Source organism: Diabrotica virgifera, chromosome 5, assembly GCF_917563875.1.
Source record: "Diabrotica virgifera virgifera chromosome 5, PGI_DIABVI_V3a".
Lineage (NCBI taxonomy): Eukaryota > Metazoa > Arthropoda > Insecta > Coleoptera > Chrysomelidae > Diabrotica > Diabrotica virgifera.
The window spans coordinates 249,276,495-249,303,367 of NC_065447.1; the positions used below are offsets into that span (position 1 = coordinate 249,276,495).

Consider the following 26,873-nt stretch of genomic DNA (forward strand, 5'->3'; position numbering starts at 1 on the left):
CATGTCATGCGGGGCGAGAAGTATGGCATCCTATGACTCATAATGCAAGGAAAGATAGATGGCAGAAGAAGCATTGGAAGAAGACGAATTTCATGGCTGAAGAACCTAAGAGAATGGTTTGGATGCAGCTCAAAACAACTATTTAGAGATACTGTCTCAAAAATTAAAATAGCTATGATGATTACCAACCTCCGTATTGGAGATGGCATCTTAAGAAGAAGAAGTGCTTTAGTTATATCTTCCTCTGTAATTTCAGCTTCCTCCGTCATTATTGTCAGTGGGTCTTGTGAGGTATAGCCGGTCTATTCTCCTGTTATAACTTGTGTAATGTGTAATGATTATAAAAATATACATCACTCCAGATAAATCTCCTGACTTAACTTAAAGATGCATTTTTATGTTTTTAGACAATTCCTAAAATAGTTCAATCAAATAATGCCGTCACCTACAAAAGTAGATTCAAATATTGATAAAAATCTGGCATAGATAGTTCTCCAATTTTAACTTGAGATTTATATAATTATTAAGAGATAAGATATAAAATAATCTATAAACACTGATTCCCTCGTAAATAATCTTTTTAGTACCTAGAGACTTAGAAACCAATAACTACATTTTTTATTGTGTAAATTAAAATAAAGGTAAGGGTGTTTGTGTTTAAAATGATTGGTAAGCAATCAGTTGAGGATTTGTTTTTGTAATAGCAGTTTTTCAATGTTTTAATGCACTATTTGTATAAAGTATATGTTTAGGCCCACTGGTAAAGATAAAATGCGTTGTTAATACTCTTCTTTTGTTTGTTGATATAACGTCTCCATGTTTCTTCTCCTGGTGGTCATTTCCAATTAATTTTCATCTTGAAGATTTTATAAGTTTTCAAGGTCTTCTCTTATCACATCACATATCTCCAGCTATGTGTCCGAAGACTCTGAGGTAGGACATACATTAGCGGCCTTAGAGGCCTTTTAGGCCAGTGGCTTCCATAATCTTGGTTATCTGTTATCTCGTATTCCGTATCTTGGTATCTTGGTATTCCGTATCTTTTCGTTCCTTCTTCAAATTTTTGTAAAACATTCTTTAGACAATTTTTCAATCTCGCTAGTATCACCACATCATCTACTTACGCTAGACACTGTTCGTTGCTATTGAATATAGTCCTGTTTATGCTCATACTTGATCTTCTTACGATTGTTCTAATATCAAGTTGAATAAATTAGTTGAGAGCGGATCCCCTTGTTTTAACTAGGTACCCTTCTCTGTTAGATATATTATATATATAGACCGGTCACTCTAGTATAGAGTATAGGTCGCTCAGGTTCATGAGCTTTTTTAATCCATTTCATGCGGTGGATTGGTCCGCATAATTCCTCTTCATTATCCTTTATAGATTTTCGTGTTTTTTTGCTTTTTCTGTAATCTGTTTCCATTCTTTCCTATTCTGTATTTTTTCTCTCCAGCCTGTAATTTCCATATTGGATATATCCTCTCGCAGTTGGTCTTCCCATCTTATTTTCGGTCTTCCTCTAGGTCTGTTTATTACTGGCGTCCAATTTGTTATCTGCCTAATTAGTGCATCTGCTTCTCTGCGTCGGATGTGGCCAAACCATTTTAACCCTTGTGCTTTAATGAATCTCACTATATCTTCTCCTTCCATTAGATTTCTTATTTCGTGATTCATCAGAATTCGTATTTCTCCTTGATCTGTTTTGATTGGGCCATGTATTCTTCTAATAATTTTTCTTTCTATTATTCTCAGTTTTTCTTCCTCTTTTTTTGTAAGGCAGATTGCTTCTGCTCCATAAGTGATGACTGGTCTAATTGCCGCTCTATATATCTTTGTCTTTGTTTTCTTGCTTAGGTTTTTATTTTTAAGTAACTTGTGGTATTTCCAGAATGCCCTATTCCCTGCTTTAACTCTTTCATTTATCTCTATGCTTCTTCTGTTTTGACCATCTACTATCACTCCTAAGTATTTAAAGCAGTCAACCCTTTGGAATACATTATCACTTATTCTTATCTCTTTTATTCTATTTACTTGATCTTGATTTCTCGTACTTATTAAGTATTTTGTTTTTTTGTGATTAATTATTAACCCCCTGATTTTTGCCTCTCTTGTCAATTTTAGCAGTGCATCTTCTAGACTTCTCTTGTCACGGGCTATCAACCCTAGGTCGTCTGCATACCCTATTATTTGTGTAGAACTTTGGATTATTGTCTTTTTTGTTAGTCCTGTGTTTCTAATTACTCCCTCCAAGGCTATATTAAAGAGCGTTGTCGATAGGCTATCACCTTGTCTTACCCCGTGTTCTATGTTGATATTCTTCGTTTCACCATCCACTGTTTTGACCTTTGCTGTTGTGTCCATCATTGTCGTTCTGGTCAATCTTATTAATTTTGCAGGTATATTCATATTTTTCATTTCTTTTAATAGCTGTTTTCTGTAGATGCTGTCGAAAGCCTGCTGGAAATCAATAAACAATATGTGCAATTCTATGCCATGTTCGTAACTTTTTTCGATTGTTTGCGTTAAAACGTGGATTGCATCAATTGTTGATCTCCCTTTTCTAAATCCCTGTTGATATGGTCCTAAGTTTTTTTCTGTGTATCTGGTTAGCCGATTTCTTATAATTGTTGTCATGATCTTATATGTTGTATTTAATAGCGTAATTGCTCTATAATTGCTGCAAAGCGTTGGGTCTCCTTTTTTAAAAACTGGTATAATGAGTCCTTTCTTCCATTCTTCAGGCATGTATTCCTTTTCCCATATACTGACCATTAATTTATATATACGGTTTAGAAGGTCATCTCCTCCATTTGCAATAAGTTCATTGTTAATCTCATCTGGTCCTGGAGTTTTGTCAGATTTTAGTTGTTTTACTACTTCTATAAATTCTTGGTAGGTAGGTGCATCTTCTTCTTCATCTCGGTTATCTGTTATATCTTCTTCTTCTGTGTCGATTGCTTGGTTGCTTGTATTTATATCTTTAAAGTGATTTTCCCAATCTTTTTTGCTTATTTTGCTGGTCACTTTGTTACCATTATATTGTTGTTTTATATATTCAAACAATTTTTTGTTGTCTCTATTATTTGTTTCAATCTCTTGCATCTGATCTGAGATCCATGTCTCTTTCTTTCTTTTATAAAGTTTGGCCGCTTCTCTCTTTTCTTTCTGGTATTGTTCTCTTTCCTCTTGTCCGCTATTTTCAAGCTATTTGTTTCGTGCCAGCGTTTTCAGTTGACTTTGGTATCGACATTCTTCGTCAAACCATTCTTTAGTTTTTTTATTTTCTTGAGGTCCTATGGTTTGCTCCGCAGCCTCTATGATGCTCATTTTTATATTTTTCCATTCCTCTTCTACGTTCGTACCATTGTACCTCTTTAGTTTTTGTACTAATTCCTCTGAATACTCTTGTTTTGTTTGTTGCACTTTTAATTTGGTTAAGTTCCACTTCCTTCTTTTTCCTACTTTATTATTAGCTTTGATGATTTTCATCTTCATTTTGGCTATTAAGAGTATGTGGTCAGTGTCAGCGTTTGCTCCTCTAAAGGATCTCACATCTTGTATTATCTTTGTCCATTTTTTCGAAATCAAAACATGATCTATTTGGTTGCCATCTGATCTCCCTGGTAACATCCAGGTTATCTTGTGTTCCCTTTTATGAATAAATTTCGTACTGACGATGTAGGTATATGTTGCTGCTGCCAGATTGTAAACTTTTGCCCCGTTATCGTTTGTGACATTGTGGATCGTTTCTTTACCTGCTACATTTTGGTTGTAGCTCTCTTTTCCCACTTGCGCGTTAAAATCTCCCAGTATTATTAAGATATCGTTCCTAGGAATATTTTCGCAGGTTTCTTCTAAAAGTTCATAGAATTCCATTTTATCTTGTTGGTCTGCTTCCTCGGTAGGTGCGTAGCAGTTAACTAAAGATATATTGGCTTGTTTATTTTCGATTCTGATGTAGGAGATTCTTCCATTAATAGCTTTGAAATGTATAACTTTTTCTCTCATTCTTTTGCTCACCATAAAAGCTGTTCCATTTTTCCCCTGTTTGTCTTCTCCTGAGTAATACATAGTAAAGTTTTTCTTCTTAACTGTTCCTTCATTTTTCCATCGTATCTCCTGTAGTGCTAGTATTTCTAGTTCGTATTTTTCCATTTCTAAAGCAATTTCCTGCATTTTCCCTACTTTTAGCATTGTCTGGATATTCCATGATCCAATTTTAATGGGTTTAGCTCTTTTATTCATGTTAATTTTATTCCTCTTTTTCTTGTACATTGTTTTATTATTATCATTATCCATTTTCTTAGCCGGGTCTGTTTCCACTATCCTTCGGTTTGATTCTTTCAGTTTTTTGGATTTTCTCTGTTGTTTCCAGTACACTTCAGCTTTAAGTCTTTTATTATGTTATTCCATTCCCAAAGTTGATCGTCTATCCATAATTTTTTGAAGCCCATCTTCACTTTCTTCCCTGCTTCCTTTTCCACCTCTGCTCTTTTCTTTACATGCCTGTGTATTCTTCGTTCTTCATAGGTTCTTTGTTCGTCGATAAATATTTTTGTACCTTTGAGGATTTTCTTTTGTTCCATTATTTTCTTTTTATCTTGTATATTTTCCAATTTTGCTATTATGAACGGCTGTGAATTTCTTGGTCTAATTATCTCTGTTTGTTCTATTTTAGCTTCAACGTTGAGTTTTATTTTTAGTAAATTTTCTAGATCTTCTTTTACATTTTCTTCTCCTATTTTAATTCCCCTGACTATTACGTTTTTCTCAATTTTCTTTTTCTCCTCTCTTTCCGTTCTATCCTCTAGGTCGCTTAGTCTTTTTGACACTGCCTCCTTAAATTTTAGTTTGCTTAGCGTTTCCATTTCTTCTCGCACTTCTTTAATTTCAGCTTTCATTTGTTTATTTTCTGCTCTTATTTCACTCATTTCTTGCTTTAGTAGCATATTTTCTCTTTTCAGCTCCTGGTTTTGATTTCTTAATTCTTTAAGCTCTTCTTGGATTCCATCTAATTTTTGCTCTATCCTCGTATCCCTTGTTTCCATTCTGTCCAATTTTTCTCGCAAATCTTTTATGAATTCTTCCATGTTGTTACTATTCGATTGTTACTATTTGATTGTTACTATTTGATATACTAAATATATTTTTTACACACGTATAATTTGGCTGTCTGCGGTAAGTGCAAAAATCCGATTCAACCTCGCGGAGATTTTTGCCCTTCTTAGACTGGCCTATTTAAAAGGGTATTTATTTCTTTCTTCCCAATTTCTCAGTGCTTTTTTCAGATTTGGCAACACCGCCAAAATTGTTTAGCAGTTACCTTCTTATGGAATGCAATAATTGATTGTTTTGTTTATTTATAGCTAACCTTGTTTTTTTGACCAGCACTGGCTCTGCAGGTTTTATTTACTTAAAAATGTTTGTTTCACTCCGAATTTTGATTGTACACTTCGCTGTTGTCCTTAGATACGAATTGGTGTGGTGTTTAAATTTTATTTTCACCTCAGTTTTAAGAATTTTCGCGATTTATTCACAGTAAATTTCCGAACTTGTTTATCTAGCCAAGCAACGTTGCCAACCCTCCTGTTAGATATACTAACTGTATATATTCATTGTGAACTGCTTTGAAATCTCTTCTCCACCGTTGCCCTATTTCTCGGGTTCCTAAGTGTTATTGTGACCAACCTTATAAGCTTTTCTGACATTTCTAATGTTCTCATGGCCTCATATAGCACCCTTCAGTTTATGGAGCCGTATGCATGTTTAAAATCAATAAATAACATATGTAATCCTAAGCCAAGCCGCACACCAAAGAAACATGAAACGAAAAGCATGAAACATGAAACGAAAAACATGTTTCATGAAAAGAAAACACTGCTAAACAAATCTCAAAGTCCGCCTACCAATGAAACGAGTGTGATTCATGCTCATGACACATTTTTATTTTCGGAGAGTTTCATAAATGGCCGGATTATTTGTTTAGCAGTGGTTTATTTCCATGAAACGTAATTTACGTTTCATGTTTCTTTGACGTGTTCCTTAGATTTATTTGTAGTTATTATTTTCATTTAATTTTAACATTACTAATTTGATCAATAGTTGTTCTTCCTAGTATTGTGCGATAACTTTGTTTTCATATTTCATTATTCTTTTCCTAATAATTTTTGCAAGTACATATGTACATATTTTATAGACAACTTCCGACAGTGCTATACTTCTATAGTTTTCGCACTTCGTTTTGTCGTCTTTTTATCGATAGGACAAAAATAGCGCTATTTTATTGTTTCGTTATTTCTTCCTTTTGTCAAACTGCTAATGTCAAGTAATACCCTTTCTTTCAGTTTTTCGCCTCCTTCCTTCTTAACAGTCTTACATCTCCTCTTCCCTATATCTCATATGTCTTATATTTTTGTTGCTACCAATTTGTTTTCCATCAGTTTACAATATATTTAATAAACATAAAGAAACCATCTCTTAATTATAATTTCTTAATCTTTATCTAATCCTACTTTGCATAAAATTGTTTTTTATTATGCTTATTATCGGTAGGATCAATGTTCTTCTGATTGTATTATGTTGCTACCGAATAGATAAATATTTACAATAATCGGTCACGTTTGAGCTAATCTATAATAATCGTCAGCGTTTATTTCTGTTTTGAATACCTAATGAGAAATATTTTTATTAAAATATACATAACTGTATAAATAATATAAATAAATAAAAAATAATAAATAAATTCGGTGGATATTTTTCTCCTAAAAAAAAGTGGTACCTACAGTCGGCGATATTGTAACTAGTGCAAAGCTTCATACTAGGTTTTCTATATTTTTAAAATTTAAATAATATTTTTAAAATTGAATTAAGTAATTTAAGAATTTATTTATTTTTTTAGATTTTTTTATAGATTTTAATAAAATTGAAAAATTTACATGTTGTATACTACCCTCGTCGCGTAAATGAACTCTTGAACCGCGATGAACCGTGGTTTCGTAGTTCGTGGTGATGTGATACTTCTGTGATGCTCACCTCCGCATTTTACTACAGAGAAAAAATAATACAACACCACCAGTACAGAAGCTTTGCTTCAAAAATAATATTATATTTTATATTTTGGTCTATATGTTATAGTCAAACCGCGACGTTCCGGCGCTTCTATGTTTCATTAGGCAATCCCCAGGTCTGACTTACAGTCTTAGTCAAACCCCAAAGTAAATTCCATTTTCAGCATTTGGCTAAAGCATTTTCGTCAAACCTAGGAGAGACCAATTTGGTCAGGATAACGTCAAAAGTTAATTTCATGAAATCAAGGTATGACTAGTCAAACTCCGCTCAGGTATTTTCTTAACCCAATTGTTGACTAAATATACCTAAAGCGACCTGGATGCTCACTCAGTTTTTCTACATTTACATTGTAGTGTTTTGCTTGAGATGACCCTGGTATTGGTTCATCCTAATATGAATATAAACTGACGTTATAAATACACTTTTATCTACGTACTCAATTATTTACTGGTTATTTTCTCTCTTTGTGAAATCCGGGGAACGATGATAATGGTAGGGGTTGGAGGGAGTGAGTTTATAAATTCTAGTATACAGTATACTCCATCTTTCAACAATTAATTAGAAATAAAATATGCCGCCAGAAGCGACTCACTATCTGCTTTCTTTCCTGAAATAGGACTGTTGGGTATTGTAACCTTAAGTCTTAAACCGCAGTAGCCATTTTGGCTCGTTAGGGGATGAAGCAAAACATTAATTTTTGGCTTAGACCTGTAGCAATTAATAAGCAAAAAATACCCACTTCGTGTTAGGTTTTTAAACTGGTTATTTTCACCTTTTGTGAAATCCGGGGAGTGATGATAACGGTAGAGGTCGAAGGGGGTGAGTTTGTAAATTCTTGTATACCCAATCTTTCAGCAATTAATTAGTAATAAAATATGCCGCTGGAAGCTACCCTCTATCTACTTTGGTTCTGGAAATATGACTGTTGGCTATTCTAGCTTAATAGTAAGCTGGAATAGCCACCTGTATCTCTGAAGGGGTTGAAGCGATAAATTTGTAATTTGCGTAATAAATTAGCAATTAATTAGCAATAAAATATGCCGCCGGAAGCGACCCTCTATCTGCTTTCGTTACTGAAATAGGAGAATTGAGTGTTGTAGCTTAAGTATTCAACCGCAGTAGCCATTGTTGCTCGTTAGGGGATGAAGCAATAAAATCGTTTTTGGCGTAGACCTGCAGCAGTTGCTTAGGAAAAAAATACCCACCTGGTCTTAGGGTTTTAAACTGGTAATTTTGACTTTCTGTGAAATCGGGGGAATGATGATAACGGTGTGGTTGGAGGGGGTGAGTTTGTAAGTTGTTGTATACCATATCCTTCAGAAATTTATTAACAATAAAATATGCCGCTGGTAGCGACCCTCTATCTGCTTTCGTTCCTGAAATAGGAGTGTTGGGTATTGTAGCTTAGGAATTAAACTGCAGGAGTCATTGTTTCTCGTTAGGGGATGAAGCAAAAAATTCGTTTTTGGCGTAGACCTGCAGCAGTTAATTAGAAAAAATACTTACTTGGTTTTAAGTTTTTAATCTGGTTATTTTCACTCTTTATGAAATCCGTGGAACGATGATAACGGTAGGGGTTGGAGGGGGTGAGTTTGTAAATTCTGGTATATCCCATCTTTCAGCAATTAATTAAAAATAAAATATGCCGCCAGAAGCGACCCTTTATCTGCTTTCTTTCCTGAAATAGGAGTGTTGGGTATTGTAGTATTAAGTATTAAACCGCAGTAGCCATTGTGGCTCGTTAGGGGATTAAGCAAAACATTCATTTTTGGCTTAGACCTATAGCAATTAAAATTTAAAAAATACCCACTTGGTTTTAGGCCTTTAAACTGGTTATTTTCACTTTTTGTGGATTCCGGGGTATGATGATAACGATAGGGGTTGAAGGGAGTGAGTTTGTAAATTCTTGTATACCCAATCTTTCAGCAATTAATTAGCAATAAAATATGCTGCCGGAAGCAACTCTCTATCTACTTTCGTTCCGGATATATGAATGTTGTCTATTCTAGCTTAATATTAAGCTGGAATGGCCACCTGTTTCTCTGAAGGGGGTAAAGCAATAAATTTTTATTTTACGTAATAAATTAGCAATTAACTAGCAATAAAATAGGCGACCGGAAGCAACTCTCTATCTACTGTCGTTCCGGATATATGAATGTTGGCTATTCTAGCTTAATATTAAGCTGGAATGGCCACCTGTTTCTCTGAAGGGGGTAAAGCAATAAATTTTTATTTTACGTAATAAATTATCAATAAATTAGCAATAAAATAGGCCACCGGAAGCAACTCTCTATCTACTTTCGTTCCGGATATATGAATGTTGGCCATTCTAGCTTAATATTAAGCTGGAATGGCCACCTGTTTCTCTGAAGGGGATGAAGCAATACATTTTTAATTTGCGTAATACATTAGCAATAAAATCGCAAAAAAATATGGGGTAAGTTTTATGGCTCCCTTATGAAATGGTCGTTCTAGCTTAATAGACATTCAATCGTCTTTTTTTTATATTTTTACTACAAATTTGTATATGTAATGTAAACATTTTCACTTATAAATTTTATTCCCTTTTCAGGTTAACTAGTAAAATGATGATATTGAGTCTTTTGTTTTTGGCAGGTTAGTATGCTTTTTATATCTTGTACGTTAAATTAAAAGGTACAGTCAACTACCGTTTATCCGCGAGCGGATTATCCGCGACATTATAGAAGCTATTTTTAATACTAATGAAAAGCTATTTTATCAACGTTTAAAGAAAATTGTAATTTATTCGTTATAAATACATATAGTAATTTATTCAGAAACAGAAGCAGAAAAATACAATATTCTATTGTTGCAGTATCAACTAACCAACAAAGACGCGTAACTGAATTTTTATTTTTTACATTTATGTATTTGACTTCCAGTTACGGCTTGGTAGCTTATCCGCGATTTTCGTTATCTGCGACAGCCGTGCCACGCAACCCCATGGATAAACGGGAGTTGACTGTTTGTAAAATTGAAAATTATTTTCTAATCAATTTTCTAGTTGGAGTTTTTGCCGATACTCAAGATTGCCCCAATTCTGCCACACCTACATTCCTCCCAGATACTTCAAACTGCAGCATCTACTACGAATGTATTAGGGGACACCAGTACCAGCTTATATGTCCTCCGGGACTCCTTTTTAATGTTGACACTAATTACTGTGATGACGCAGAATATGTTGATTGCAGTAAGTGGATCTTTTTTTTCCTGGTCATTTTTTGATAACTTTAATTAGCTTCAATTTCTCTAAGTTGTTTAAAAAAAGGTGATGCTACCGACCTCAGAAAATTACAGGTCCATAATTTTCCAAATTTATAAGCTATTTAAATAACTTAAAATATTTACGAAACGACTAGAAAATAAATTGGAATTTTATCAGCCCATAGTACAGGCGGATTTTAGAAAAGACTATGGAACAAACGATTTCCTACTGGTAATAAAAAATAATTAACCACTAGCTTTAATATTTGTGGACTATGAAAATGCCTTTGACATCGTAAATTAACAAAAACTGTTGGAAGCCTTGACAGAATGCCGAATTGACTATAAGTACCTATGTAAATATAATAGTACCCAGTTTTAAATATCTTGGTTGCCATATTACTGAACAACTAGATCCAGATAAAGAGATAAAATATAGAATCGAGATAGCCCGCACGACATTCTTAAAAATGAGGTCATTCTTCTGTAATGATATCTTGCAACTTCAACTTCGAAAGCGCATGATTAAATGCTACATTTGGTCAGTCCTCTTATATGGTGTCGAAGCATGGACATTAAAAATATCCACCATTAACCTTTTGGAGGCCTTTGAACACAGACGTATACTGAAAATACCATGGACGGCTATGCTGACAAATGTGGCAGTCCTTAAAAGAGCAAATGCTACCCGCGAGATGTTTGATAACATCAAATATAGAAAGATGGCCTATTTTGGACACGTAGTAAGGTGAGACTGGTATAATATTCTTCAACTTATTATCATGGGTAAAATCGAAGGACGCAGAGGAGTTGGTAGAAAGCAGGCCTCTTGGTTGAAGAATATCCGGGAGTGGACAGGAATAAAAAAAGCAGAACACCTATTTAGAATAGCTCGAGACAGATACAGTTTCGCCATGTTAACCGCCAACGTCAAGGGGACTTGATACGGCACGTTAAGAAGAAGATATAAATATAATTAAATACATATACCAAAACGCAACAGCCAGTGTTAGAGTTAGAATTGGATGCAAGAGGCACAACATCGAAATAGTTGGAAAATTATGAGGGAGATCTATGTCCAACAGTGGACAAGCGAATATTGAATGATGATTTCTAAGTTTTTTAAGCTTACTTCACAAAGTGTAACAAATACTCTAGTTAAATATAATATTTTAGATACTAAGGATCCATTATGCCCCACGGCACAAGGAACTGCTAATGTTGTGTACTCTGAAGACTGCAGCAAGTTCTACAGATGTGTAGATGGAAAGAAGCAATTAAAAAATTGTCCAGAGAATATGTACTTTAATTCCAAAACAAGTAGGTGCGACTACATGGACAATGTGGATTGTGGTAAGAAGAAAATTTTTTATTATTTTTTAATGCGAATTCCTTTATCCATCATCAATCACAAGTATAGCTAGTATAAAAGTATAAACTCAGTACTTCTAAATGTCTCACTAATATTGGAAATCTTTATTTTAGGTTCTGTACCAGCTCCAACAATTCCTACAGCAGGTAAGTTGACAGCAAATGATTAATAATAGTTGAACAATTTTCTTTTTCTTTTACCTTTTTGCGTTCAAAATTAAACAAAGTTCATCCTTTACCTCATTTTTTTTTCATCCCGTAGTGACAATTTTGTGATTTTCCATTATATCATTCGTTTCTATTCTTGTAATCTATCTATCTCGCGTAATTTTATGTTAGCTTTGGGATTATTTCTTTTATTTCAGCTATTTTTGTTCTCTCTATGAGTTGTTTTTAATTCTACTTTACCTCTCCTGCCAGTTTTCTCTCCATTAATCTTCTATTTTGTTTACTATTTGTTTTGTTAGTGTCCAGGTTTGCGATCAGTTTGGCAATACACGTTGATAAAACAGTGATAATACTAAATGTTCGGGAATTTTTTTGTTGGGATGTATCTTCTTCTTCCTTCTTCGTTTCTTCTTCAATATTAGCCTCCTAAATTGTTTAAGTTATCGCACCATCTTTTTCTTGGTCTGCCAATACTTCTTCGTCAATTTGGTGACTTATCTCGTGCTATTCGTACTATCCTATCCTCTGCCATTCTACTAATGTGCTCGTTCCACTCCTGTTTCCGTTTTGTCACCCATCCATTTATGTCTTCTATATTGCATGATCTTCTTATGCTTAGATGTGTCAGGTCTTGTCTCCGCCGTGTATGTCAATATAGGTCTAATTGCTGCTTAATAGATTCTTGCTTTAGTGTCTTGTCTTAAGTGTTTGTTCTTTCAGATTGTGTCATTAAGAGATCCCGCCGCTTTACTTGCTTTTAAGCTTTGCTGTCGTACTTCCTCTTCAACATCTCCGGGATGTATTTCATTTCAGCAAAGGCTGCCCATTGTCCATCCTAATCTCACTCGAATATCTACTTTAATACAAGAGCGAAAAATTGTAAAATTATTCCATTTTACAATTTCTTATTGTTTATTATTTCTTTATCATTGGTTCATCACTTTTTGTTTAGTTTTTTTCCATATTTATTTTTAGACCTATCTGGTTAATTATTCGTTTAGATCTGGTTATGCTCTGTAAGATATTATCTGCGTCTCTGAGACTGTTTAGTCCTAATGTATTTGGTCCTATATTATCATTTATATATTTTATTCTGTCTCCCCCTCCCGTTCAGGCTTTTGAAAAACTGGTCCATCACTAAGTTGAACAATTGTGATGACAGATTTGTTATTTTCTTGAACGTGTAGGTGCTTGTGAAGTTACTTTGGTAGAAATATTATTAATGAGAGTCAAGGGCGGATCCAGGGAGGGGGCCATGGGGGCCATGGCCCCCTCCGAGAATTTAAAAAAATATAAATTTAAATATTGGCAGTTCAAATGTTCTTAGTTTCAAACGCATATAATAATATGTATAAAACAGGCGATAAATATGTTTTCTGGACTAGAATTGAACAAAAGCAGTAACAGAAGCTTCAAGAATGACATAGGATGTTTTATAAATCAAAATGTAGATAAGTGCCAATTGTTAGAACGATCTTGGCAGCTATAGTATTTTTACTACAAAAGCGATATTACGTAGGTCAAAATTTTTGACGTAAGAGAACTGTCAAAACATTAGAATGTGACTTTTCATTATTGCCATGTTTATTATAACTATCAAAACATTAGAATGTGACTTTTCATTATTGCCATGGCAATAATGAAAAGTTTTGGCGAATGGATTTAGTGTCCGCAGTCATATAAACCCAAACAAACAACAAATAATGAAAAGTCACATTCTAATGTTTTGACAGTTCTCTTACGTCAAAAATTTGACCTACGTAATATCGCTTTTGTAGTAAAAATACTATATCAAAATCCTATCAATTTCCGTATTCTATACACAAAAAGAATAAAAAAGAAATGAAGCGTTACTTGGATCACCAGAACTTACAACAAATGAGTTGGTTGGTATTTTCGAACAGTCAAAAGAGATTGTTTTACAAGTATTGAATTTTATTTTTCTAATGAAAAATATGGTTATAATAAAGGGATGACAGCCGAAAGCCTTGTCATGAAACCTTTAACATCTTTCGCCAAACTCATGGGCAAAGACGGAGCCATACAAATCCATGAAAAACATCATATCACAACGAGAGCGTTGAGATTTAGGTGGATTTTCTACAAAGTTATCACAACCCGCAAAAGTTAGTCAAACCAGAAAGACTCTCAAAGGTCTAAACAGATACAAGAAAATAAAGAAAGACTACGACCAATAGTAGAGTCTATACTATAGTGTTCTTAGGTCGACAAAATATTCCTCTAAGAGGCTGTCGTGATGATGGCCTTCTGCTTCTGGACGAAGATGCAGGACCTAGCAATGAGAGGAATTGTTAGGATGTAAAATCTCATCAGGAGATTCCTATTCAACGACACCTATCCGCAGCAACATACATTAGTAACACCAGTCAAAATCAATAATTAATAACATGTTGTGGTGAAGAAATAATTAAACAAAACATGAATCAGTTTCAAAGTACAAATTATTACTCTGTCATATTTGACGAAATAACCGACGTCTCCCACGTAGAACAGCTTTATCTAAATTTGAAATACATACACAATAACAACATTCGTGAAAACTTTGTCAAGTTAATTGACGCGTATGAGAATATAAAAAGAATTATTAGTGAAAATCACGAAATAGAGGGGAAGAACAAGGCCCGATAGAGTGACAGGAGAAGCATTGGAAACAATAGTATTAAACTTGTTGAAAGAACTGTACTTGGATCCGAAGAAATGTGGATGAATTGGTAACAACTTTAATAATACTTTAATAACGATAACTTTTGAATGTCTTTATAGAACTTAAAAGTGTGTAAAAAGTGCCTTGAAACTCACCATTTTAACCGTAATTTTTAAAAATTACCCCCTGGCCCCCGGTACACCATCCCAAAAAAAGTTCATGGCCCCTCCCGAAAATCGGTCCTGGATCCGCCCTTGATGAGAGTTCTATAGGTGTAGGTAGACTATTTCAGTAAATTTTTGAACTCTTCCATGGTTGGTCAGTATTCGATTGAGTCGAACGTCTTTTGGTAGTCGACAAAAGCCATATGTAACACTAGGCTGTATGCTGTTATCTTTTCTGTTTGTTAGCATTTTCTCTAACTTTATTAAACGTTGTTTAACAATATCTATTTAGAATATTTAATACTTACTTGACTAAAGATAAATATTTTTTAGCTACTGAGTCATCACCTGCAACTAGTTCACGTAAGTAAATTTTTGTTAAAATTAATTAATAGATACATAATTAAATAATTGACTGGACATCTTTCTTATACTTAATGTATAGGAATATGACCGAAAGCTTAAAAGAATGATGTAGTTTTTGTATTACTTTGATGTTACAAAGTATATTAAATATTATCGTATGTGTGTAATACTCCAGAGAAATAAACAATATGTAGATAGACATATTCGGGATATTGAATAATACAGGCAGGTTTTTTAGTTATTGTAGACCAATAGACCCATAGAAAGGAAACCTTCCTGTTTCCTTTAAGGGAACCTGAACCTACCTGTTTCCTTTCTTGTGTAGGCATTAAATTATTAACAATTTAATGCAAAAAACCCGGTTTTTTCGATCCCCCTAAAAAACGAGATTTCGATTGTACACCCTAAAAAATCTAAATTATTGACATAAAATTACAAAACTTGATTTTTTTGAACATTGCAAATTCTTCAAAATGTCGATTTTTGAAAGCTAAACAGACAATTTGTTGCTTCGCAAACTGCAAAATAAGTGAAAATCGTCATTAATTTGATTAATTAACTTTTATTGAGAACTTGATTGTTAATAACTTAAGATAATTATAATATCACTGGACTATAATTTAAAAAATATTTTAAAAGGATGAAAGTTCCTGAACTGTTTGTTACCAGTAATAACTCTAAGTATATTGTGTGTTGCCTACAAACAGGTTGAAAACTTTTGGTGAATAATATTCCGTTGTAAATTCCGTTGATCAGGTCCGGACTAACACTTTCCTAAACAAAAATTATTAAGAGTTTTTCATAGGTGTCCTAAAATGCTGCCTTTCATAGCTGTTTTATGTATGTAGGTACATCTACAAGAATTTAGGTAGATGAGAATTATTTAGGTAGATGAGAAAAAATAATACTTTTGCATTTTTCTCTTCTTCTTGTTGTATAGATATTATTATGTCTGTTTTTTCGATGTGCCTCCAGTAAGTTGTCATTCCATCGTTTTCGTGGTCTTCCCACTGATCTTCTTCCTATTGGGGAACCGCCCCTCGCTGTCCTTACTACTCTATTTTTTGCCATTCGGTTAATGTAGTCACATTTTACTCTTCCTTTTCTTACCTAGTTATTAATGTTCTCCACCTTGCATCTACGTCGTATATGTGTACTTCTAGCTCTGTCCCATAGAGTATTACCATCGATTTTTCGAAGGGTTTTCATCTTAGCTGTTCCGAGCAATCTTTTTGTCTTCTCTATGTCAAGTCGTATTTCTGCCGCGTATGTCATTATTGGTCTGATGACTGTTTTGTAAATTCTGCCTTTCATTTCTTTTCCGACATTTATATTTCTCCATATTGTGTCATTTAGGCCACCTCTGGCTCTGTTTGCTCTGTGCACTCGATCTTCCACTTCTGTTTCGAGCCTTCCGTAGCTAGATACCCAGCTAGCAAGATAACGTTACATTAACGTTAAATTTAGGTTTTTTTGTATTGTTACGTAACATCTATCAAAAAATGACGTTACTGATACGAAATTTTAATACGTATATTATACGTATGAATTTATTCGTTTCGGAAACGTGGCTCTTTGGTAGGTTTTAATGCGTATGAATTTATTCGTCTCTAACACGTGGCTTTTTGGTAGGTATATACACGTATCGTATAAGATCTCGTTTGAGATTGCAGCGCCATCGCGTATTTATTTAGAACCTTTCATTAATACCTAACTTTACATTTCCGTGATTAAAATCGTGTTTGTTTTTATGGAGTTATGTCAAAAAAATCGAATTATTATTGGTGTGTGCCTCAATGTGATTCTTGGATAAAGCGTACCTAATAGTAATTTATCGTTTCATTCTTTCCCTAAATAAGATAAACAAAATAGAATTCTATTCAATGACAGTTTAGTTGAAAAACGAAATGTATCGAAATATCTTCTAAAAATGGAGAATCAGCCTAGTCCTTATATGAAAGTGTGCAGTTTACGAATGAAGATTACTTCAAAGGTATGTTTATGTATTTTAATATAAAGTAGCTATTAATAATTTTGTCTCTTTCTCTCACATAAAAGTCAAATATATAATAAATGTGTATTTTAAATATTTAATAAATGTGTCAGCACCATGTATGTGGTTTTATTTACACAATAATTTTAAGTCCTATGTATAAATATCATTTATACTGAAAATTCTCCTAAAAAGTGACGTTTTTGTGACGTTAAAAAGGTTACGTAGAAATAACGTAAAATTGTTACGTAACATCGCTGTGACTTTTATACGTATATTTTAGGTAATTGATGTAACTTTTGACGTAACTTCTCCCAAAATGTTGACGTTTGTTTGACGTTATATATACGAACACTGTTAGCTGGGTAGTGTGATGCCTAGATATTTAAACTCCATCACTTGTTCTATTATCTGACCCTCCAGCTCCACTTTACATCTTATTGGATTTGCTGTTACAGTGCATTTGGTCCTTTTTGGAGAAATTACCACGTCAAATTTTCTGACGGTTATAGTAAATTGGTGCAGCATATGTTGTAAATCATCTTCACTTTGAAAGATTAGTATATTGCATCGTCCGCATAGCAGATTATTTTAAGTTGTTTTTACATTTTTAGCAGTTTTACTTGCAATAGGTATATCTTTTATAGCAAAACCATCAACCCTTAACGTACAGCCAACATTTTCACCACTTACAGTTTGCTTCTTATATTACAGTACTTATGCTTGTTTAGAATATAAAAAGTTTTTAATATCTATTATAATTTCTTATTTTAGCAAGAGCACAAACTTCAACAGTAGCCCCAACTACCGAAGGTAAGAAGATTTCTTCTGATCGTAAAGTATACGGGATTTTTATATATTTTTTATTGTTTAGGCACCATTGACCCTACTTGTCCAGCATCGTCAGGAATAATTAAAATCGTTGATCCAGATGATTGCAGCAAATACTACGAATGCAACCAAGGAAGGAAATCACTAAAGGACTGTCCAGAAAATTTGTATTTCAACCCTGAAACACTTCGATGTGACTATATGGATAACGTAGACTGCAGTAAGTACAATACTCTTCTTCTTCTTCTTCTTCTTCTTCTTCTTCTTCTTCTTCTTCTTCTTCTTCTTCTTCTTCTTCTTCTTCCTCTTTATAAGTCATTCTGCTTGGTCCGTGGCGGATCGATATCCCTATGGAAGGTTGTCACTCCACCTTTTGAGCGATCGGCCGATACTTCTACCGACTGGTGATTTATCTCTTGCTATTTTGACCACATGGGGATTCCCCACTTTGCTTATGTGGTTATTTCATTCTTTCTTTCTATGTAGTGTCCATTGGTTAATAAACTGTGTGTTACTCTTCTTCTTTACGTGCCATCTCCGCGACGAAGGTTGACAATCATCATTGCTATTCTCACTTTTGACACTACAGCCCGAAAGAGTTCAGTTGAGCTGCATCCAAATCATTATCTGAGATTTCTCAGCCAGGACGTTTTTTCCTACCTATGCTGCGCCTTCCTGGAATATTTCCCTGCATAATTAATGTTAGTAGTTCATATCTGTCACCACGTGTTATATGACCCAAGTCTTCTAATGTCTTCACTTCTCTTTCGATCTCTCAGCGTATTTCCTGTAATTCTTCTAAGTATTCTTATCTCTGCCGTTTCGAGTAGCCTTTGTGTTGTGGCTGTATCGGATCTTGTTTCTGATGCAAATGTCATTATTGGTCTTATGCTGGCTTTATAAATTCTTGAGTTCATCTCAGTGATATTTTGCCGGTTTCATCTTATAGTGTTATTAAAACATCCTGCCAGTCTATTTGCTTTTTGTAATTGATTTCTCACTTCTTTGTCCAGGTCCCCGTAGCTTGGCAAGGTAATTCCAAAGTATTTTATTACCGTTACTTGTTCAATACTAATACCATCAATTTCTATTTTACAACTGATAGTTTTTTGATTGATTACTATTGTTTAAGTACAATAAGTATTCTTTGAATAAGTGAATTCTTTTAGCAAAATTGAAAAAAAAAAAAAATTCTAACAGGATGGAACTCATTGTCTCCTTCTTCTTTGGCTTTTTACCATTATAAGTAGCCATTTTAGTCCTCCACAACACTCTATTCTTCCAGTTACCTTCTTTGAGTTCTCTGTCTATAATGGTATTTCGTATGTTCATCCCATAGCAGGTCTTCCTTTCCGTCCTCTTCCCGGTGGGTAGATCCAATATTCTTTTCGACAACTTGTGCTCTGGGATCCTTTTTACATACCCGTACCACTACAGGTCTGTGTTTTTTAACTTTTTTTTTTTAATTGAGCATTCTACTTCTATTCTGTTCCAGTAAGAATGGAACTCATTCTAAAAGGAAGAATACGTTACAAAATTAAAAAGAAAAATAATATAGGGGTAATCTGAGGTCGGAGAGTAGAAGGGGTGAAGTTTTAAGTGTAAAAAATGGTTTTTAAGGATTTTCTGAAAAACTACAAGTCCTATGGAAAAAGCTATGATAGCTTATACCTAATAGGAATAACAGCTTTATTCCGCTGAGACTGTGTAACTTTTTTTGAAAGGCATGAGTTATATAATTGTGACAATGCCTTTATTGGTGTATTTTCAACTGCTTCAACTACCTTAATAACGATTTGGTCATCCCAGCTGCTTTATTGTTTTTCATTTAGACTTATTTATTTTTTTTTGAATGTCCTCTGAACTCACATTTTAGACTTTTTTCAACTTATTGCCACCTTTTTTTGTGCTTTTCATAGTTCGGTATAAAATTCTTCAATTATCTTAATTATCTTCTGTTTAAAGCGAAATGAGAAGTCACAGATCTAACAATAAATCTGAAACTTCTCGTGGAACCACTTATGGTAACATGCTTAATATCTGCCTTTTAAAATTTATAAAGCAAGGAGACGTCGAATAAAGAAGACGAAAACGGACTCTACAATATGCAGTCACATTCCGTCTACTCGTACGAAAGTTTATTCCGTGTACTCAAAATATGAGTTAAAATGAAATATTAAAAAACAGCTTATGTTTCATTCGAAATAAAACATAAGCTATTTTTTAATATTTTATCTTCTCTTTATTTGTTATTATTTGTCTATTTCGATCTGCTAGCTTAACAATAATCTTTTTGTCTAGAACTTTACTTCTGTTCAGCACCCTTAAACTTTCATTTTATTTGACAACCGTTGTAATCTATTCCATATATTAACTCGTGTTTTTTCTCACTGTCTCTTGATAAATTTTCTCCTGCTTATCCTTCCTGCAATTTTATTTCACGTTTTCACTGCGTTCTTGAACACTGAATAACTGTTAAGGATTATTAATTACATCACGGTCTATGGTTTTGTGATTGATATAAGGACCAAATTGATTTCATTTTCTATCTGGAGTGATCCATGCTCATTTCGTTAGGGACTTAAAAAAAGCAATAAAATTACCTGTTATTAGGTTGTGTTTCATATGCTTAGTCTTGTTGCATTCTCTAGACCTTCCATAAAATATTTCCACTTCTTTCTTGCGAGTTCGAGGATGTAGGGCATAGGATTGGATTATATTTTAACGCTAGATTTATTGTATTTTCTAAGCTACAAAATATTTTTATTGAGTTAATCCCTTTAAAGTTTTTCCTTTGGTCTGATTTCACAAAGATCAACAACATTTCCATTTCATGTGATTTAACTCTTTTTCCAGTTATATAGAGCTTGATATTTGCCGGAGGCATATTTACAGATGCTAGCGTGTGTAGACACCAGGGTGTTGAAATCAGTTAGGGTTTGGAAAAACAGTACATTTACAGATGCTAGCGTGTGTAGACACCAGGGTGTTGAAATCGGTTAGGGTTTGGAAAAACAGTACATTTACAGATGCTAGCGCGTGTTGACACCAGGGTGTTGAAATCATTTAGGGTTTGGAAAAACAGTACATTTACAAATATTAACAGATTTGGACACCAGAGTGTTGAAACCAGCTAGCTTTTTTAGTGGTTATACATGCATAGTATAACGGCTATTGACATTTATTTTATACAGTATAGTGCAAATGTCTGGAATAAATTCATTATTTCGGAAGCCACCGACTTTAAGGAAAAATCCTGAAACAGGTCCATTTTTAAGCGTGTGTAGACACCAGGGTGTTGAAATCGGTTAGGGTTTGGAAAAACAGTACATTTACAGATGCTAGCGCGTGTTGACACCAGGGTGTTGAAATCATTTAGGGTTTGGAAAAACAGTACATTTACAAATACTAACAGATTTGGACACCAGAGTGTTGAAACCAGCTAGCTTTTTTAGTGTTTATACATTACACATGCATAGTATAACGGCTATTGACATTTATTTTATACAGTATAGTGCAAATGTCTGGAATAAATTCATTATTTCGGAAGCCACCGACTTTAAGGAAAAATCCTGAAACAGTCCATTTTTAATTTTAAATTATGACTTTTTGACCATACTAGTGACGTCATCCATCTGGGAGAGTTGACGCAATCGATGATTTTTTTACATGAGAATAGGGGTCGTGTGCTAGCTCATTTGAAAGGTTAGTCAATTCTCTATTCAGTAATATAAACAATGACATAATCATTTATACAGGGTGTCCAAAAACTTTTTTTAATTAAATTAATTGACACAAAAAGATGAATGTATGTAATTTGTTTAATTTTAAATACATTTTATTACTATCAGAAAACATAAAAATGTTTTGTTTAAAAACTAAACATTGATTTTCGTTTAAACGAAATGTTCAAATTGCCAAGAGGCAAGTGGGTGGTAGCTTTAACATTGAATTTAAGCGAAAAGCAATATTTATTAATTTGTCAAATGACATGTTTTCCTTTTTTTTCTGACAACAGTAAAACGTATTTTGAATTAAATAAATTACATACATTCTTCTTTTTGTCCTAATTAATTTAATTAAAAAAAATTTTTTTGGACACCCTGTATAAATAATTGTGTTAATGTTTCTATTAGTGAATAGAGAATTGAATACCCTTTCAAATGAGCTATCACATGGCTCCTATTCTCATTTAAAAAAATCATCCATTACGTCATCAATCCCAGATGGATGACGTCACTAGTATGATATATATGCCAAAAAATTGTAATTTAAAAATAAAAATCGGTTTACGAAATAATAAATGTATGCGTTACTTTATGGACGCACTGTATAAAATTAATGTCAATAGCCGTTAGCATCTATGCATATATCCCTAAAAAAGCTAGCTGGTTATGACACTCTGGTGTCCAAATCTGTTAGTATTTTTAAATGTACTGCTTTTCCAAACTCTAACCGATTTCAACACCCTGGTGTCTACAAACGCTAGTATCTGTAAATGTACTTGGACAAACTGGGGGTTAAATTCCCAATTTGTTAATGACTAAATAAGGTCCCACTGACCTCTGTGGACTGTATGTTAGTTACCAACGCTTTGGTTCAAAAATCACACCCCATAAAGAGGTGGTAAAAGGTTATATCTAATCCTTTAACTAAGATTAAATTAATAAAGCGAGTTGAGAAAGTAAAGGTTTAATTATCCTAGACAAAAAAAGGTTACAAAATAAAACAATAATTAAATAAAAAAAAGAACCAATCTAAACGTGTACTGAATATGAAGTCAAAATTCAAAATGTCTATGAATGTAAATTTATTTGAAAATGTTTACTCAAAAAGTTCTGTATAGCTACCATAGTCCCATTATTGCACTTCCCGGTGGCTGGTTTCAAGTCGAGGAACTGCTGCTGGTCGAAGTAATCTGCTGGTCTCGAACGGCCACGGCTCAAACTTAGCCCAAACACCACAAATCTGGTAGTTCTTTGCTGAATTTGGCGGTAATAAAATCACAAATAAATAAGTAGACTCCAATATAGTCTACTACAAACTGAACAGTTACGTGAAATTTTGTATTTACTCCTGTATAAAATAAAGGAGTTAAGAAACAATAAATGATTAAACACACTTATTCAAAACAACAAAATACAATTTTTACGTATGGTCTACAAATTTTTAACCACACATAATATGTGTACAACTCTAATTGAGTCAGGGTACTGGCGATAAATTTTTTAGCGAGTTGACGAGACGAGGACAATTTCTCGCCCGTCAGGCCAATAAAAATGGAACCACGAATCGACAAGTTCAATGTATGGCGCGTTAATATTTAATTTAGATTTTAAATACGCGTTTCCGGAACAGTACTGTTTTTACACACCCTAACTGATTTCAACACCCTGGTGTCTACACACGCTAGCATCTGTAAATATGCTACCCGGAGTTTTTTTTGATTCGCTGTTTTTGCTATTTTCTTTCATCGCTAACTTGATCAAGGATCAGTTCATTGTCATCGGGGACCGAAGGCCTTATTTTTTTGTGTTAATATGAGTAGTCTAAAATTTAGAACATATTCTTTCCTAATATATAATAATTGATTTTAGAGGCCGTACCAACACGTCAAACAAATCCAGCCACAGGCAAGTAAAAGTTACTGCTAATAGTTAGTGATTAAATCCTCAAGTATAATATTACAAGTACAGAGCCGGATTTAAGGCAGTGGGGGCCCCTGAGCAGAATTTGTGTGGGGGCCCTACCTCCTACCATTAAAAAAATGTTGATCTACTTTTATAAACATATTTTTAAATAATAAAAAGTACAAGAGCTGTAACTTGTTACAGTAAATATTAAAAATAATAGTAAGATGTATGGGAAGTTTTCGAGGTATTTTCATTAAAAATTTCTTGATTATGTGGGACATATTATCTAGTTGCATTAAGACATCGTGGCCAATGCTTATTATAGAGAGATTATTCAAACACTCTTGTTAGTTAACATCAGAACTAAATATAAACAAAGTGTCATCTCAACATTTTTAAAAGCATCATATTTATATTCTTTTCTTTTACCATTTCGTACATTTGAAGTTCTTTGCTTATATTTGATTAGCTGATTTCCTATTTTCCAATTATCCAAAATTATGTAAAAATCCAAAATTGGAATGAATGGATTCAGATGTAGACAGCCTCTGAGTTAAAGAGGTAATGAAGTGATCTATTATAGCGATGAGATTTTGAGTTCTAAACTTCTCTGATGTTCTCATATTTTTCGAAAGTGTCACGTCTTGACTGTACAATTTATTTAAGTGATCTAAGTGCTGCCACTCCTGAATTAAGGTCAATTTTGGATCTTGAAGAATACGACTTGTGCTGTTTGTCTTCCCTAATATCCTCTCTGTTTCCAGTAAACACATTCGATTATAGGTACAAACCATTTGCAATGCTACGAGTTTTAAATTATTCGTCTTCCGAAATTTTGGATAATGCTCCTTTAATCTGATTATAACCTTTAACTAGTTCTTTTGCGGCATTACCTCCATAACCATCAAGTAGTACTTGCTCTTGTAGGAACAATAATATTTTTGCCACGGTCTGCGTTGCTGTCGCTTAAAGACGCAGCTTTTAAACATTCCGTTAATAAGTTGTATATATGTATATGTAGAGGAAGTGAAAAATACATATACATAGTTAGTTCTTCTAAGAAATTAAAGAATGCTGTGCTATGCTAATACATGATAACACTCAGTTGCAACTTTTGAAACTAAATTTAGAGAGTGGACGACACAAGGAATCCACAACTCCAAGATATTAAGCTATGTATCCAAACGCGGGTGCTCCGTGCTCGGTGTAGCAGCTCCACATAGTGGATAGGTTAGTGCTCGCCCCACGGCGCTCACCCTCTTTGATTCAACTGATTTGCGGGTTATATGTAGGGGAGCGCATGCCGTATCCATTTGAGCAGCTACACCGAGCAGGAAGCACCCACGTATGGATACGTACCTTTTTGTTCTATAATTTCAGCCTGAACACCATTGTATTTTCCACTCATAACTGACGCATTAACGTAGGACGGTCTCCTGCAGTTTTTCAAATTGATATCATGTTCTTGCAAAAATGTCATTAGAGAATTAACTATATCTTCTGCTTTATGACCGCGATTTGGCAAAAATATGGTAAACCTTTCAACAGGAGTGAAACCTTCTATGTAACGAAATATCACAGTTAATTGATTGGTATGAACTGAATAATATTTTGACTTCTTAATCCTTAAAACTATTTCATTTTAATACGTTTTGACCCATCGGATGTACACTTTCCTCACATATGGTTGATGAAAGATAGTTGACATGTCCGCTTCCAGGATTTGAATATTTATTAATATGGTATATTTATTAACTGGAGTATTTCCAAATAATTTTCATTTTGTAATGAACTCGACCACTCATTTTCGCTGCGAAATGCTAAATCTCGTTCACAAATAAACATTATAACACTAAAATTAGTCTTTTGAGTATTTTCCAATAATTATTTATTGCTTCGGCCTGTTTTGCTATTTCAGTATCAATACGCCCAATTCTTTCGTGTGCTTTAGACATTTCGTGATCCATAAGCCTACTATGTATTTGCATGTTTCCAATCACAAAATCCTCTGTGGCGAAAATGTGTACGAACACTAGATAAGAATTTACAAACGAAGCAATACACTCACCCGGTGGAAGGTGAAAAACATGAATAATGTATTATATTATCACTCCTACGAACTTTCATTTTATACTTGACATACATTGTCGATGTCGAGTTCCTGTATCTCCTGCCAATATCTGTTTAAATAAACCTTGTTTGAGGCTTTGTGGGGGCCCCCAAAATGTGGGGCCCCGGGCAGCTGCCCAGCCTGCCCCCCTTAAATCCGGCCCTGTACAAGTACATAATACCAAAAACAGAAACATGAGTGTGAATAACCACATATAAATATTTTTTCCTTCAGAGAGCACACAGGCTTCTACAGTAACTACAGCTGTACCCACTACCGCAGGTAAATACAGTACATTAAAACAATAGTATATTTGCTATATTTTGGGCTTTTAACCTTTAGAATATCTTATTTGCATATTTTATGTTATGTTTTGTAGATCCCATAGATCCAACTTGCCCAGCATCGTCAGGAATTACAAAATTTGTTTACCCCGAAGATTGCAGCAAATACTATGAATGCAACCAAGGAAGAAAATCACTAAAGAATTGTCCAGAGAATTTGTATTTCAGTCCTGAAACGCTTCAATGTGATTATATGGATAAAGTAGACTGTCGTAAGTTTAATCATATTCCTTTGAATTTTTTGTGTAATTGTAATTTGTAATTATATGGATATTGTAGACTGTAGCAAGTAATAACTAGTAGCTTATTTTCGTTTTATATTTTATTTCTAATTGATAAGTTATATTGTGTCACCTTATATTTTATCTTTTAGAAGCTGTGCCGTCATCAACTGTAGCGCCAGTTAACCGTAAGTACACATCAATAAGTTCAAAATACCGTGTCTAACATTCCTAAATTAAAAATTTGTCCGGCAGAAAATCTTTCTTCTTCTTCACGTGCCATCTCCACGACGGAGGTAGGCAATCATCATGGCTATTCTGATCTTAGATGCTGCTGCTCTGAATAGTTCGGTTGATGTGCATCTGTACCATTCCCTCAAGTAACGCAACCACGAGATTCGTCTCCATCCTACACTTCTCTTGCCCTGGATTTTCCCTGTATAATCAACTGAAATATGTTGTATCTCTCATTACGCATAACATGCCCCAGGTACTGCAGCAGCTTTCGTGTCTTGATGGTTTTCAATATTTCCCAGTCTTGTTGACTCTACTCATGACTTCGTTGTTTGTTATATGCTCGGTCCATGCTATCTTCAGGATTCTTCTATACACCCACAGTTCAAACTTTTTAGTAGTCGATGCGTTAAGTGTCCATGCTTCTATCCCGTAAAGCAGAGTCGAGAAAATATAACACCTTGCCAGCCTAACTC

General features: G+C 34.0%; 1 protein-coding gene across 1 annotated transcript in view; it reads left to right on the top strand.

Moving 5' to 3' along the window:
• The first annotated feature begins 528 nt into the window (after positions 1–528).
• LOC114337724 (chitin-binding domain protein cbd-1-like) overlaps positions 529–26,873 on the top strand; it is a 48,225-nt gene continuing 21,880 nt past the window's right edge. Inside the window, exons 1-12 of the mRNA XM_050651020.1 lie at positions 529–641; positions 9,645–9,688; positions 10,098–10,283; positions 11,474–11,650; positions 11,783–11,815; positions 14,999–15,028; positions 17,799–17,837; positions 17,899–18,075; positions 23,453–23,488; positions 25,833–25,880; positions 25,978–26,154; positions 26,316–26,351. Of these exons, the coding sequence (XP_050506977.1) occupies positions 9,658–9,688; positions 10,098–10,283; positions 11,474–11,650; positions 11,783–11,815; positions 14,999–15,028; positions 17,799–17,837; positions 17,899–18,075; positions 23,453–23,488; positions 25,833–25,880; positions 25,978–26,154; positions 26,316–26,351 (970 nt within the window). The 5' untranslated portion in view covers positions 529–641; positions 9,645–9,657. The remainder of the gene's footprint in view (positions 642–9,644; positions 9,689–10,097; positions 10,284–11,473; positions 11,651–11,782; positions 11,816–14,998; positions 15,029–17,798; positions 17,838–17,898; positions 18,076–23,452; positions 23,489–25,832; positions 25,881–25,977; positions 26,155–26,315; positions 26,352–26,873) is intronic.